The sequence below is a fragment of the Trichomycterus rosablanca genome, chromosome 5, assembly GCF_030014385.1.
Source record: "Trichomycterus rosablanca isolate fTriRos1 chromosome 5, fTriRos1.hap1, whole genome shotgun sequence".
Classification (NCBI taxonomy): domain Eukaryota; kingdom Metazoa; phylum Chordata; class Actinopteri; order Siluriformes; family Trichomycteridae; genus Trichomycterus; species Trichomycterus rosablanca.
Window position 1 is genome coordinate 8,542,140 of NC_085992.1, and position 15,913 is coordinate 8,558,052.

The 15,913-nt window shown below is 40.0% G+C and overlaps 1 protein-coding gene across 1 annotated transcript in view; it reads left to right on the plus strand.

Moving 5' to 3' along the window:
- Positions 1–4,633: 4,633 nt before the first annotated feature.
- The window catches only part of LOC134314712 (cilia- and flagella-associated protein 46), a 92,542-nt gene continuing 81,262 nt past the window's right edge, over positions 4,634–15,913 (plus strand). The window contains exons 1-10 of the mRNA XM_062995404.1: positions 4,634–4,703; positions 5,094–5,215; positions 7,087–7,218; positions 7,425–7,489; positions 8,795–8,959; positions 9,066–9,189; positions 9,404–9,492; positions 13,152–13,292; positions 13,450–13,549; positions 14,359–14,457. Coding sequence (XP_062851474.1) covers positions 4,634–4,703; positions 5,094–5,215; positions 7,087–7,218; positions 7,425–7,489; positions 8,795–8,959; positions 9,066–9,189; positions 9,404–9,492; positions 13,152–13,292; positions 13,450–13,549; positions 14,359–14,457 — 1,107 coding nt within the window. The remainder of the gene's footprint in view (positions 4,704–5,093; positions 5,216–7,086; positions 7,219–7,424; positions 7,490–8,794; positions 8,960–9,065; positions 9,190–9,403; positions 9,493–13,151; positions 13,293–13,449; positions 13,550–14,358; positions 14,458–15,913) is intronic.

Consider the following 15,913-nt stretch of genomic DNA (forward strand, 5'->3'; position numbering starts at 1 on the left):
TAGTTTAGGTAAAGATTATCTACCCCTTATTTTAATTTACCAAACTCTGGTCCAGTTTGAAAAATGTTTGGCCACCCAGATGTATACTATGTGACCCATTTCCAACCTTCCATTCCTCGCTAAAATTCTAGAAAGAGTTGTAGCCTCCCAGCTGCTCGACTACCTTGATGCTAATAATTTATCTGAAATCTTTCAGTCAGGTTTCCGTTCTAAACATAGTACTGAAACTGCCCTAATTCGTGTTATAAATGATCTTCTTCTTGCCTCTGACAACGGTCTTGTCTCTATCCTCCTCCTACTTGATCTCTCATCAGCATTCGACACAATTAATCATAACATTCTCTTGGCACGCCTGTCTGAGATTGGTCTCATGGACACGGCTCTCTCCTGGTTTAAATCATATCTCACCGGCAGGTGTCAATTTGTTCGTATTGGTCACCACTCATCTGCTACCGTTCCGGTTCCACAAGGTGTTCCTCAAGGATCGGTCCTTGGACCCCTCCTCTTCACCATCTACATGCTCCCTCTTGGCCCCCTTGTACGCCAGTTTGGTCTGAGCTTTCATTGCTATGCTGACGATACTCAACTATATATTAGCTTCAAACCCTCTGACCCTGTGCCTCCCCCCTCGCTTACCAGTTGCATACAAAAGTTACATTCCTGGCTTCATAATAATTACTTAATGCTTAATGCTCTGAAAACTGAGTTTCTTTTTATTGGTCCGAAATCTGCTGTCTCTACTCTCTCTGATGTGACTTTTAATATTGGTTCCACTGCCATCTGTCCCTCAAATTGTGCTCGTAATCTTGGTGTCCTTTTCGATTCTCACCTTTCCTTTGACTCCCACTTAGCATCGGTCTCCAAATCTGCCTATTTTCACTTGCGCAATATCTCTCGCCTTCGTCCTTTGCTTTCACAAGACTCTGCTGAGACTCTGGTCCATGCTCTAGTCACCTCCCGGCTTGACTACTGCAATTCAATTTTATATGGGCTTCCTGCCAAAACCCTCCGCCCTCTCCAACGTATCCAAAATACTGCTGCTCGGATCCTTACATTTTCCCAAAAATATGACCATATTACACCTGTACTGGCTAAGCTGCACTGGTTACCTATCTCTTTGAGAATTAAATATAAATTACTTATACTTACATTTAAAGCGCTACATGGCCTGGCCCCGGTATATTTAGCTGACTTACTAACGTATCACTCTTCCTGTCGCAGTCTTAGGTCCTCTGACTCTGACTTATTGGCTGTACCCAGGTTCAAGCGGGCTTCTATGGGTGGCCGTTCATTCACCTGTGCTGCCCCTCGCCTCTGGAATTCCCTTCCTCTGGCTCTCCGCTCTGCGTCTTCCCTCACTATTTTCAAATCTTTGCTTAAAACACTTCTCTTTACTGAGCATTTTTCATAGTTTTTGTATTGTATTGTAAAAGTATTGTATTGTATTGTATTGTAAAATGTTGTAAAGCGTCCTTGAGCATTGAGAAAGGCGCTATATAAGTTTAACTTATTATTATTATTATTATTATTATTATTATGTGTAAATATTAAGAAATTAAAAAAGGAAAAGATCAATTAAAGCAGAAAAATACAAGGGCTCATTATAAGGTGATCAATCAATGGCACTCATCAGCAGAACCATGAGCTAATAAATGAGCTGCCTCATGGTTGAAATTCATCTATTCTTCGTCAAGCTGGGTCACACATGAATACACACTCAATTAAGATTTAGTCCTTCATCGGCTAATTCAATTACTGCTCCATTATAACCAGCTACAGAGTGGTCAAGTGTGTTACTGCTTTTTTAGAATGCACTATTTTCAATGGTGGATTTAAATAAGTATTAAAGAAGTACTGATGGCTAGCTAAGCACATGGCTTCATTTTATGTAGTTATGCAAGCAGTTCTACTAAGTGAACAAAAATATTCCTATAACTTTTAATAAAAATACTGATTATGAAATGTGTGTTGAATTGAACGATCTCATTTAAATCTGTGTTTGTGTTTTAGAAATAAAATAGCATGGACATATAAATAGCATGAATCTAAATGTTTGTTTTATGTGGATAGCAATTTAATTAACAGACAATACCTGGAGACAGTACCTGGAGAAATTGCCATTGCCAGTTACAGAAGGCGAAGATTAAACTCAGGTTTCCAGGGGCACTACCTACTGAGCTTCATTTATTTCATAATTACCTCAACACCTCTTTTTTAGTATTTGTAAACTCCACAGAACTGTTACATTTCTTATATAACAGCCTACATGGAGAACTATAGATTACATATACACATAAGATGTAATACAAATAATTGTATATTTTGTATTTCATATTTTGTATTCCATAGTTTTCTCATTGCCGAAAAATAGGACAGTATAGTAAAACAAACTGGCTGGTTCTCATATATACAGTATATGGTCTGTTTTACCACCACTTTATCCTGTTTAGGGTCACAGTGGGTACGATTTACAAAAAAAGTAGTAAACACCCTGGACTGGTCACCAGTCTAGCAGATGACATATACATACACACAATTTTAGTACACACAGACACACTGGGTGGATGGTGGGTAGCACTGTCCATGCCAAGACAAATCTTTTCATACTCATACTTCTGCTTATTTCAGGTTGTTTCCTTCACAATAAGAAAATAAATCTAACGTGTATGTTCCTTTAGCTAGGGTTCTCTCTGTGTGTAGTTTGCATGTTCTCCCTGTGTCTGTGTGGATGTCTTACAGTCCTCAGGGTGCTCCAGTTTCCTCCGACAAGCCCAAAGACATGCAGTCAGGCCAACTGGAGCTACCTGTCCGGTGTGTTTCCTACGTCCAAAGATTTAGAGCCGCCTAGACCCTGACCAGGAGGAATAAGCGGTGGTAAAACAAAACAGACAGTAAATGAATGAATGAATAAATGACCCTGTGGCCCCGCTTTGAAATATAATATATATAATATAATAACTGCACGATTAACTAACAATAAGTCGTATGTTTATTGCTTTGAAAATGAAATAACGTTCATAAAATGTAATTAAATACAGTACGTAAGAATATTCGCTGTTTCAGGTCCCTGTACGTTGGAGCCAGTACGCATGCGCTTCCAAAACTCTTCTTAACAACGGTCGCCAAAACAAAACGGTGAGGTAACTTAGATACCTCTAGGTGACAACATGCAGTTAAACAATTGAACTTTATTATTTTTACTCAACGAAATACAACGATTTCTTAGTCAGACGAGCTGCTGTTTACCTGCGTCCAAACACTGGGACTAGTTTAAAAAAAAGTTGAGTTAGTTGGTTGGGTAGTTGTGTCTGGTTGAGAGCTGTTACCTCAGCGCGTACAGCACCGGCTCATACATGGATCTACAAATCCGTCAGTGTTTGATACAAGCTCAGGATAAAAACGGTAACATTGTTTATACATATACATTGTTTACTACGAATATATTCTATATTCTTATGTAGACAAAATTATATCCTGCTTTTGTTTTCCATCTGGGCAAATATATATTCACTCACTAACTCACTTTCTTAACCGCTTATCCAATTAGGGTCGCGTTGCTGGGGGCTACCCCAGCTTTTCAATGGGCTCAAGGCACACAGTAACACCCTGGATGAGGCGCCAGTCTGTCACAGGGCAGACACACATACGCACACCCATGCACCTATAGGGCAATTTAGTGTCTCCAATTAACCTGACTGCATGTTTTTGGACTATGGGAGGAAACCGGAGCTCCTGGAGGAAACCCACGCAGAAGCGGGAGGAACATGCACACTTCGCACAGAAAGGACCCGGACTTCCCGGCCTGGGGATCGAACCCCAGAATATATACTTTACAAAAAACTATAGGACAGCATGGTGGCTTGGTGGGTAGCACTGTCGCCTAATAACATAATAATCCAGGGTTTGACTCCCAGGTGGAGCGGTCGGGGTCTTTTCTGGGGGAAAAACTGCATGTTTTCCCTGTATTTGTGTGGGTCTCCTCCAGGAGGTCTGGTTACCTCCCACACTTCAAAGACAAGCAGCCAGGTTAATTGAAGATACTCAGTGTGACCCTAAATAGGATAAAGTGTCTGGGTTAAATTGTCACCCCCAGTCATTGTCTGTAGAGACTGTGACTGTGCAGTTGCTGGACTAATGACTTCAAACACCACAAACTGTTTACCTGAACTTGTCATGCCATAAAAAACATTATCAATTACCAGTAGACTTGCAAGTGTTAAAAGTAGTCCTTACATTGCCAGTTAATCTAAATCCTTCATATATTTTTGTCTTTTAATTTTTGAACTCCTGGTACTCATACTAAACAAACAGTTGAGCATGAGATGAATGAAGAGCACAGAAGAAACAACTGGACGAGTCTAGAACTTGCATGATTCCTTACAGTTACAGGAGGCAAGGATTTGTATTTCTCAGACTCCATATAGTTGTTGGTTCAATATCTTTTCTGTTTGGTGAACTACTGTTAACTCAGTCAACCTCAGCAGTGATGCTAAGATGTAGAAAATTTCAGAACCTGCTCTTTTTGCAACAAACACCTGTGTGTACACCTGTGAAAGAGTTTGGACCAGCATGTCAGACAGAATATTTTACCACTATCACTAAAACTCCAGCTTAGAAAATCTCCTCAGGAGAAATGGTGTTCCACACTTTCTTTACAGTTTCAAAGATCTCTGGAATCTTTGAAGCTCTTCTGGTGGCTTGCGGTGGCTTAGCACTACTAGCTTAGAGTTTGCTAAATGGAATATAAAGTACTTTGGTCTGATGAGGTGAAAATTTGAACTCACACTGCACATCACCTGGCTAACAGCGTCCCAACAGTGACGTCAGTGAAGACATGCAGCTATTGCTGAACAGGCTTTGACAAAGTGTTAAATGTATTCATTAAAATAAAGTATTTAAGTATTAAATTAATATCATTTTTTCATTTTTAATCCGTTTTCAAAAAATCTCCTTAAAACATTTTACTTCATTATGTATGTAGACTGATGGGTAGAAATGGCAGTTCATTTAAAATTTCCAACACAATCAAGTGTGCAAAGTCAAGGCTTATGAATACTTTTGGGTTATTAATTCACTGTATGTGTTTCCTGTAGATCCTGCAGCAGTGAGGAAAGCATATGCCGTAATTAAAGAGGTCGTCTCTGAAAAGACAGCAGCAGATGCCAGGTGTTTTCTTTCTGAGCTCTATGTGCTGTGTGCAGAGCAGGCTCTTCGGGTAAGCGTCTTATAATCTCATAATCATTTAGTCCTGTTTTTATTGGAAAAATTACAAACGAGTGGAATCATGCAGACATTAGAGCCTGATTCCTATATGATTCATCTGTAGTATTTGGCTGGTTTTTAATGAAAATAACCAAAACCCCTTAACCTCTAAACTTAATGGTGGACAATTGTTAGGGCAGATGTAGCCTAGTGTTTAAGGTACAGGACTAGTAATGGAAAGGTTGCTGGTTTAAGCCCCACCACTGCCAGGTTGCCACTGATGGGCCCTTAAGCAAGGCCCTTAACCCTCAATATAGTGTCACAGTACTGTCGCTTTGGATAAAAGTGTCTGCTAAATGTATGCTGAAAATGTAAATGTAGTACAGATGATCTTAGGAACCAAAGTTCCCTAAACTTGCTCCAAGTCACATTTTAAGAAAATCAATGATCCACTTTCGCACTGAGATTTCTATTGTTATTTCTGTGACTCAGTTCAATAGGTGCAGTCAGTAAGGCCTGTTTACATGGTGCAGTCAATCATAATCACTAACAAGGGATTAGGAAATGAAGTTGCTGTATTTATATCATTGACCAGATTTCACCAGATTTTGTCATTTACAAAAAAATAATTAAAATATATGAAATCTTGGACTTGGACTGTCAAAGAACAGAAACGGTTTTGTGTTTCCTCAGTGGCTATAATGGCTGGTAAGATATACTTTGCTGGAAAGTGATTTGTGTAGTGTGAAGTTGGCATAACTTGCCAAACCATGTCTTTATGAGCCATGTCTTTATTTTTGATATAATTGATTACGTCCCTTATTGGTTCATTAACTGTTACTGTATTTTGGTTTTTCATTTTGCACTGAAAATTTTATTTAGTATCTAGTTTCAATGGCCCTTGGTTATTACCCTTGGCCCTTGGTATTTACCTTTTTTAAACTTAGACCACAGTGGTGGTGTGTTAGCACATTGTCCAGTTTTTAATGTGTTGCAAGTATCAGTTATTAAAGAGCTTGAATTTATTAAAATAATAATCAAGATACGAATAAGTGTTACAATTAGGTTAAACCATTTTAAAAACAAATTCATGTTTTATGGTAAATTCCGGTGACCACATATGCAATGGCTCAATATCTGTTACAACCAGTATAGATGACTTATGAAACCTTTATGTGACCCTCTCTTCTGTAACTGCTGCATCCCAGACATCCCAGACACGCTCTCATTGTTCTGTTTGTCTTTGGCACTTAGAACTCAACATGCATTTGTCCCTGAAAACACGAAACCTGAAACGTGGATTAATTTATTCACAGCATACGTTTCCACTGTCTTTTGGTCCATCTGAGATGATATCATGCCCAGATAAATTGGTGGTGTTTTTACATAAAAATTAATGTATGTATTTTGCATTTTGTGATGCAGCGACAAGTGTTAAGTGACAGTGGTTTTCTGAAGTACTTCTGAGCCCATGTGCTTATATTCATCATGCTAGCATAATGGTTTCTCATGCAATGCCATCTAAAGGTGGTTTTAGGCCTTGCCCTACACTGACTGAGATTTCTTGAGTACCTTGAATCTTTTTACAATAGTAAGTGCGGTAGATGGTGAGGGACCTAAATTATTATTTGCAATTCTGGACTGAGAAATGTACTTTTTAAACTTATTTTAAGAGAGTTTGGCACAAAGTAGTGACCCACGACCCATCTTTGCTTGCAAAGACTGAGCCTTTGGTAGATCCTTCTTTTCGATACTCTTACCTGGTTCTTACCTGATTGACCTGTTTATTGCGTAATATTTAAAAGTGTAAATTGAATTCAGGACAGGATTAAAATAATGAAACATTATGAGGACTCTGTGTTTGTCTGTGTTCTGTGGTTACAGCTGGGATGTAAGGAGATCACAGAAGACTGCCTAATGATGTACTTAGAGAGTAAACCCCCAACTAATCAGTTCCTCTGCCGCGCATACTTCTGCCAGGCTCAGCTGAACTCGCCACGCACTGTCACCTGTGTGGTAAGGATTTGTGCTGCCTGAATTCTTTGGAAATCTTCTGAGAAACATCACAGGAGGAACACATGCATTATAGATCATGAGGGTATAGAGTTTGTTAGTGCATGCTTGGGTACCGTATGGCACTACAGCGTTTTAGCTATTCTCTTGAGTATCAGGATAAAAAGAAGTTTTTCTCTTTTTTCTTTGTCTCTGTGTTCTATTTTCAGGAGGATTTGGAGAAGGCTGTGATGTACTATTTAAAGGCCATAGAAGTGTCCAAAGGCAAGCCGAGGTAGGCTTTTTTTTTTTTTTATAATCTCTGACCAAAATTACCATAATCTCTGTGCCTTTTGGTACAATCAACAAGAATGCCAAGATGACTAAAGTTTTAAAGTTGCTTCTTGTGTATTGTCTCTACAAGGCTGGGTGTATTTTGGGAGACAAGCTTAGAAAACAAGTTAAAGACCTAGAGGCCATAAGGTTAACCTGTCTGGTTTGATCCTAGATCAGCTACTGTAGCACAAACTGCTGAAACATTTCATGCTGGCTATAATGGAAAGGTGTTATAACACACAATGCATTGCAGATTGCCACAGTCCACTGTCGAAACACCCAGAGTGGGCTTATGAGCATCAAAACTGGACCATTGGGCACCCAGGTGGTGGAGCGGGATATTCCGTTAGCACACCAGCGCTGAGATTCTGAACTCCCCGAGTTCAAATCTCATCTCAGCTGTGCTATCGGTCGGCTTGGCGCCCTCTAGTGGGCACAATTGTCAGTGCCTGCAGCAGACAAAATTGGTCACCAGTCTGCTGGGTGGGCAAGACTGGGCTAATAAGTGGGTGGGGTCTTCAAACGCTGTGTAAGGGCCCTGGTTGGTGACCCGAAGTGCCTGTACAGAAGTTGAGGAGCATGGAGATCAGTGCGTGGTGAGGTATGGGTGAACAAGAAGGGGTCAAAGGACGTGTCGGAGAAGGCATGGGGCAGGCGAATATAACCTTCTCAGACACGATTGGGATCCCCAGACTAATTGGCTTTGCTACAATTAAAAGAAGCAGGTGGCCATGTTGTTTTCATGACCAGGCTTGAGTGTGTGTGTGTTAGTTACCTAAGGAAGAGATGGCACCAGGATGCTAGCCCACTATCAGTAGGTCCCAGCGGTGCTGTCTACATACAAATGTGATTGCTGGGGGAGTCTCTGTGTCTGAGGGAGAGGATGGCTTCATTTTACACATAACTGTAACAACTGCCTCAATTAAAATGAAGATCAAGCACCATGCATTCCTGCCCCCTGGGTCTTACTGTATGGCTGCTACTCTATGATGTTCATTTGCATTTTGCAAGAACTTGGATCTAGAGTCAGCAGACGGCAGGAATTGAGACGTAGTCAAAATCTGACAGCACTGATCAGAGAGCAGTATCACTAAATAATTCAACTGGGCTCAGTGTCCCAAAAGCACTGCTGTGTTAAGCTAAACTTAGCTGTTAGATTGTGTTTAAAGTCATGCTAGTTATGCTATCTTTGGGGGGGCTTTAATATTTTATTTTCATCCATGTTTTGCTATCTTTCATCTATCTCTCTCTCTCTCTCCTGCAGATACCATTTTCTGGTGTTTAATGCATCGCTGCTGTACTTCCAGACCATACAGGTTTTTCTGCGACCTGGCCGATGGCAGTTTCTGGTCCCCTCTCTCAGCCAGGTGCTCAGTGCTCTGCAGGAAGTGCAGGACCCAGACCTTGCCTGGCGTGCTGAACTGATGATGTAATATTGACCGCAGAGGTTTCTCAAGTAGTCAGATTGATGTTGATCTAAGTAAGTGTCTCCGAGCTGCCCTCCTCAAACGACCATCTCGCTTTGTTATGTTCAGACTTTATGTGGACTGCCTGCTGGATGCTGGGAAAAAGACAGAGGCTGCCAGTTTTTCTAAGGTCACGTCTGATTTTATAGAACTCCATGCGCCCGAGCTGTACCCCCGCATTTTCTCCATACAGGTAAATCATCGCTGTTCCCTCTGGTCACTTACAGGCTTTATTACATTCTGCCCACACAGCTGAGCACCCCTCATACCCCTGGCTTTGGCAAAATGTTTTCAAAATTAGGCCTGCATATATACCTGTATTTTTCAAACTGTCAGGTCCCCAGGTGTGTAATGCATTTCACATTTGCTTTTATGTGCCAATGTTTTGCTCTGGTTGACTTTTACAGGTGCGGCATGACCTTATGGACGTCTCCAATATTCTGACCCAAGCAAACGCAAAAGTACTTGCTATCTACAAAATGCAGAAGCTTAAACAGTGAGTATTAAACAGTTTTCTGCTTAATTTACTAATAGTTTCTTTAGAAGTGGACAGAAAGGCCAAGAACATTTAGTAATTAAAGCTGGTTGTTTAATCATCATTTATTTTAATTAACCTGCCCAGGCATCTGCACAGACTTAATTGGAAATGACTTAGGAGGAGATGGGAGATGGCCAAAGCCCTGCCTGAGATGGATTTCTGTCCAGGGTGTTCCTGCCTTGCACCCAGTGTTGCCCAGTTAACCAAACCTGTCATGATCCTGACCTAGATAAAACTGTTGATGAGTTCTGGTCACGATTGCTTTTGTCAGACGCCAAATGGAAACACTGAGTAGTATTAGACTGAATAGATTATACAAGGTTCTAATCAACTGCAGTGCAACAGACACTCACTTCCAGCCAAGCAATTTAAATTAGCCGGTCCACTTTTTGCATAGGTACCTGGTAGGAAAATGGTGTACCCTTAAAAAAAGCGAACAGCGGACCCATGCTGCTTTGCTGCAACCATTGTACCAGCTAACATTACTGGAACATTCAGCAATGAGTAAGAGTCTTTTCTTTAAATTGCTTTTAAGCTAACTAAAAGACAATATACTTACAGACCAATACAGGACATACACAGTGGATTTGGACTATTCAGACCTCTTGCCTTTTTTGCACACTTTATTGTGTTAAGGGTTTGATTTCAAAAGAAATAATTGCCACTATTACTAACAGTCCATGACAAAGTGAAAACATGTTTTTAGAGTTTTTTAAAACCTTGTTTTAGTCATTAAACAGTCTATTTACAACTGTTTAGACCCTTCGGTTCTTTGTTGAAGCCCTTTGGCAACAATTACAATTACCAGTCTACTTAGATACATCTCTACATAGTTTGCACACCGTAATTTAGGCAGTTTATCTCATTTTTCATGGTATATCCTTTCAAGCTATATCGAATTGGATGGCGAGTTAACTCTAAACCCATAATGATGAAAAGCTTGCTTGAGATTGGAAAATCTCAGCTGTGCTCCATCAGCTTATATCTCAGTACATCTGTTTTGTGTGGTTGTTTGGATGTTAGATCCTATCTGACCATCCAGACAAACTTCCTCTCAGCATGAAGTCACAGTTCTGGGTTTGTAAAGATGATCTATGAATCTAGAATTCCTTAGAAATGGTTCCAAGTGACATCCTGAGTTTTAAATAAACTGTGATCTGTAGAGAAAGTCCTAGATTTTTCATTGTAATACAAATGCCATGGTCTGATGGGTGCAGTAAAACTAGTTTTGTTTGCAATCGACAGACGTGTTTAGCAAGCCACTGCACACCACTGGTGTTTCTCCACAGTTAAATCGTCAAACCCTGTTTTTATAGAACTGATTTTGTGCACAGGGGAAAAGTCATGCTACAACAGGTTAGGGCTTTCCTGAGACTGTTGTACCAATTTATTGTACGTGATTGATTTTATTCAACTGTAAGCAAGTGGGGTGGCAAAAATTAGTAAAATGAGCAAACTCAAAAATGACAAAACTGAACCAATAATTCACCATGTATTAAGCAGGGAAAAACTCAGCTGGACTTTTAAGACTGCTTTTTTACATATACATTTTGAATTTGGTCTATGTCACTTTGTTAGTTCTTGTTCTCATCTTGCATACTATAGACACGACAATGTCATTTTTTTCCCTAGTTTTGACTTTTACTTGTGAAAGATTTAAGAAACTCTGATGTTGAGCAACACTTATGTATATAAACAAATCCTGAATCTTAATGTTTGCTTTTAAATTATTTAAAACTGTGTCAGGATGCTGTCAAACTGTGTTTTTATCAGAGGCAGCATTATGCCCCTCAAACTAATTTAAGCTTTTAAGGGCTTCTTTTCATGCTTTTTTTTGCCTCATCTCGTTTGCTTTTCAAATACAGAATCAACTATTAGAAACAACTTTTTATGGACAAATTAATAACAAACCCATTTGTCATGAATTTGTGAGAAACCCATTTTACCATTCCTAAAATTGCAAAGAGCTTTGACACTATAATTTTTTTAAATATCACATTACTGGTGAAGTCAGTTCATAACACCGAACACCATGTACTTCACATACTTATATTTAACTGACAGTAATCTAGACATGAGCTGCGTCCGGAATCACATACTTACAGAGTATGCACTAGATTGGAGAAAGTATGCACTACTCAGCCGGTAAAAAAGTACATACTTTCAGTACAGAAGTATGCAGTATGCACACAACACCGCTACGTACTACAGTATATACGCCATCTTACCAACGTTAAGTGAGGACGTGATGACGTAATATCACCATAGTTACAGACTCATTACAAACCCCACTTGCCAAAATGTTGGATATTTATCGTCTTTTTGTTATTTATTTTATTTATCTTACTTACACTTGTGAACAGAGGACTCAGTTTCTTATTCCGCTTCGAACGCCTACGCAGCTCCAGTTGCATTATGGGATACATTAACGGACCGCAAGTGTGCATCGCTTGCATACTCAAACATGGCTGCCCAATAAGTACGTCATCCGGGTACTTCTCGCGTACCTTTTTGTGTATACTATGTATTTGAACATACTAACCGCTCTCGCGTCCTCATTTCGTGTACTATTGAGTATGGAAGGATGCGATTCCGGACGCAGCTATGGTGTACAAAAAGGAGTTTAATACGCTTAGTCACATTATTGAGCTAAACAGCTTTGTTACGTTTCAGCTATAAAAAGGTTTTACAATTATCACTTTGTTAGTTGTCTTAATTTTTGTTTATATATGCACATTTCTCAATTTTCCTCCCAGTTTAGTCATATCCAATTACCCAATTGTATTTCACTTCTTATACTGTTGCTGACCTCCACTTCTGACAGAGAAGGGCCACAATTAACACACAACCGCTACGAAACGTGTGCAGTGGACCATTATTCCCCGTCTCTGTGCAGGCGTCGTCGATTAGCCAGCAAAGATCATGAGGAAACCTCTCTGGCATTCCCACCCCCGGATGCTGGTAGCAGAGCTGAGATTCAAACTTGCAAAATCTGGTGGTCAAGACAGGCCATAATACTTGGTATATGAGCACAAACCTGGACCCCTGAGCAACAAAAATAAACTAATCTAATGTGGAGTGTCACAGTGGTACACAATGTTCCCGTGTTCACATGTCTTTCCTTTGGGTACTCTGGTGCCCTCCCACTTACTTAAACTTTGTAATCTGATTGAGTACTTTAAGTCCTGCAATCAACGGGCACCCTGTGCCTGCGCCTAGTATTTCTTGGTGGCTTTGGACCATCAGGACCCTGACCAGAATACAAATTTGTTAAAATTGATAAGTTAATAATTAATATAATGTTATGACGTTCACTATATTTTGTACAAGTTCAAGGCTGACAAACAGGGGGTTTTGTGGGCATTTCACTGAGAAAGAGGGCGGAGTTAGGACACTGAGGGCTAGGGCTAAATGCACTTAGATTTTAAGTTTTAAAACAGCTAGCTTTAGCCATACTCCATACAAATAGCTAACTACAACCCTAAAGTTTAAGGAGCATGTTCTCCCACAGGCATGTCTGTATCTGTATGGTCAGACTGTCCTGTCACTGAATGTCCAAATGTATAGCCAGTGCTGAGCATTAAACCTGATTACATTGTTTGTCTGTCTGTTTACAGCATGACTTTGAGTAAAGCTGGAGATGGTTCTGATAAACTGAAAGAGATTTTTCTCCTGCTCACCCAGCCCTCCCAGGCCCAGTCACCTGCCTCCCACAGTCCTGGCACTGATCACAGCCTTTCTATCACATTAGCTGAAAGGTAGGAATTTTACTCGGTATGGATTAACATTTAGATCATTAATGTTCTAATTAATGTTCTAATGATTGATAGCATGCTTATTCCTGGGCCTCATCAGACTGACTCACAGCTGTCATATAAATGAACAAGCCTATAACTAACAGCTCATTTTTGGCAGGATTGAGCTGCTTTTGGAACTTGCATTTCTCTCCCTCGATTTAAAAGAACCCAGGATCACAGAGAACTGTCTAACAGAGCTAGAGCCAGTCAGTAACACTGTGAGTGAACAGAATGCTTCTTATGTTCTGATTTTTTATATGTATTTTGTTGTTGTGCGCCAACACTATGCAGTTATTTTTTCCCCAAATTTTTCTCCCAGTCTAGTTGTATCCAATTACCTGATTACATTTAGCTTTCTCTCTACTGTTGCTGATTTCCACTCGTGACTAAGGAGAGTCGTGACTAACAAATGCCCCCTCCGGCATGTGTGCAATGGCAGACTGCATCTTTTCGCCTGCACGAGACGAGTTTAAATGGGGCTCAGTCTCGTGCACAGAGAGTCACGCACTGATCTCCTCACGATGATTAGCTGTCTAAGGGCTGCCTTACACCCAGTGTTTCCCTGGCAAAATCTGTCACTTTCTCCTGGAACAAATTAATACTTTCTGAGGTGAAGGTGACTGTCAATTAAAAGGAACTTATGTCTCATCTGCACCTCCATGCCCCCTCTTTCAGCAATATTTGGCAAGCCAGGAGGACATGATTTCATAACTGAGCCCCCAAGCCGAGCTTCACGGCAGGTGGGCTCATTAAAGCATCTTAGAAGTACATGCCTCTTCATCATAGGAACATCAAAGGACAAAATGCTTCTATGTACACTGACAGTCCTTTTTATACTTTTTATTGATTAATGCAAGCACACAGATGCAAATTGATGCAGTTCTCATTCGAGTCTGTAATAAAATCAGTTAATAGATTTATTGAGGGTGCTGTCACATTTGCATATTTTTACACATACAAACCTTTCTTTAATTACACCCCAAGCAAAGTGATCAGGATTAAACTGTGTGTACTATTTTCCATGCAGACTGTAGGACAGCGCATTATGATGGAGTGTGTTGAGTGTTTACTGGCCCTTGTAAAACACAAAGACCTTATTGAGGACTACTCCAAAAGCACCGTGCAGGTAAAGCATTTGCTTAAAATTACTCTTTTTTTTGCTATTTTATTTATGCATTTTCTGTCTTTTTCTCCTGATTTAGCATAGTCTTCCACTGCTGGAGACCCTGATCGTATCAGAGGAGGGTATATTCGCCTGACACATGCTCCCTCTGACATGTGTGCAGTTCACGACCCCTTTTTATTCGCCCATACCTAAGTGGAATCGCGCTTGAGGCTAGTCTTGCACGCACATTGATTTCCACGTTCCTCAATTTATGTACAGGCGCCTCGGGCTACTAACCCTTAATGCTGGTCCCAAGCCTGGATAAATATGACGGTTGCATTAGTAAGGGCATCCAGCGTAAACACTGTGTCGAATCAAATATGCGGCCGTATGATTATGATTAAATGGTACTTTTTAACTAACCCATACAACACTGTATTTCACTGATTTTGCAGCTGTATTTTTCTGTGACTTCAGGATTGGAACACTTAATTCTATGTCGATGTACTGTATGTCTTGACACTATCAACAGATTCTGGCACTGCTTTGTTTTAGCCTGGTTGAACTTTTCCAGAACCTGTTTTAACATCAGTTTAGGGTCTTTGTCCCCTTTGTCCCATTCATGACATCAGGGCAGTTGTAGCCTAGTGGTTAAGGTACTGGACTTGTAATCGAAAGTTCGCTGGTTCAAGCCCCACCACTGCCAGGTTGCAACTTTTGGGTGCTTGAGCAAGGCCCTTAACCCTCAAATGCTTAGACAATATACTGTCACAGTACTGTAAGTCGCTTTGGATAAAAGCGTCTGCTAAATGCCAAAAATGTCATACATGTCTTTTTCAAGTATATGCAAATGTTCAGTTAATATGTAAGGTGATACAAGCTTTTATCAATCATGGATAACACACACCACCCTCTGAACAACACAATCACCAGACAGTGGGGTGTGTTTAGTCTCTGTCTCTGTCCTGCTCAACAGACAGGCTGAGAAAGTCTTTTTTACCCCATGCAGTCAGACTGTTTAACACCACATGACGGTGGGGAAGTTAAACTAAATCAAACCAAACTCAAACCAAGACACACATTTGCACCGCCATATCCAAGCCTACATATTCCTTTAATTCTTAATTTTATACCTATTTGAGTTTATATCAGTAATTATCTGTATTATTATTATTTATATGCTATTATTATTATTAGCTGTATATTACTCCTATTATACTCATTCATACCTATAGCTAATATTATACTTTTTTATATTTAATATGTATCCCTATATATACCTATATATAAAAAACAATGTATATAATTACTCCTATTGTATATACAGTGTATCACAAAAGTGAGTACACCCCTCACATTTCTGCAGATATTTAAGTATATCTTTTCATGGGACAACACTGACAAAATGACACTTTGACACAATGAAAAGTAGTCTGTGTGCAGCTTATATAACAGTGTAAATTTATTCTTCCCTCAA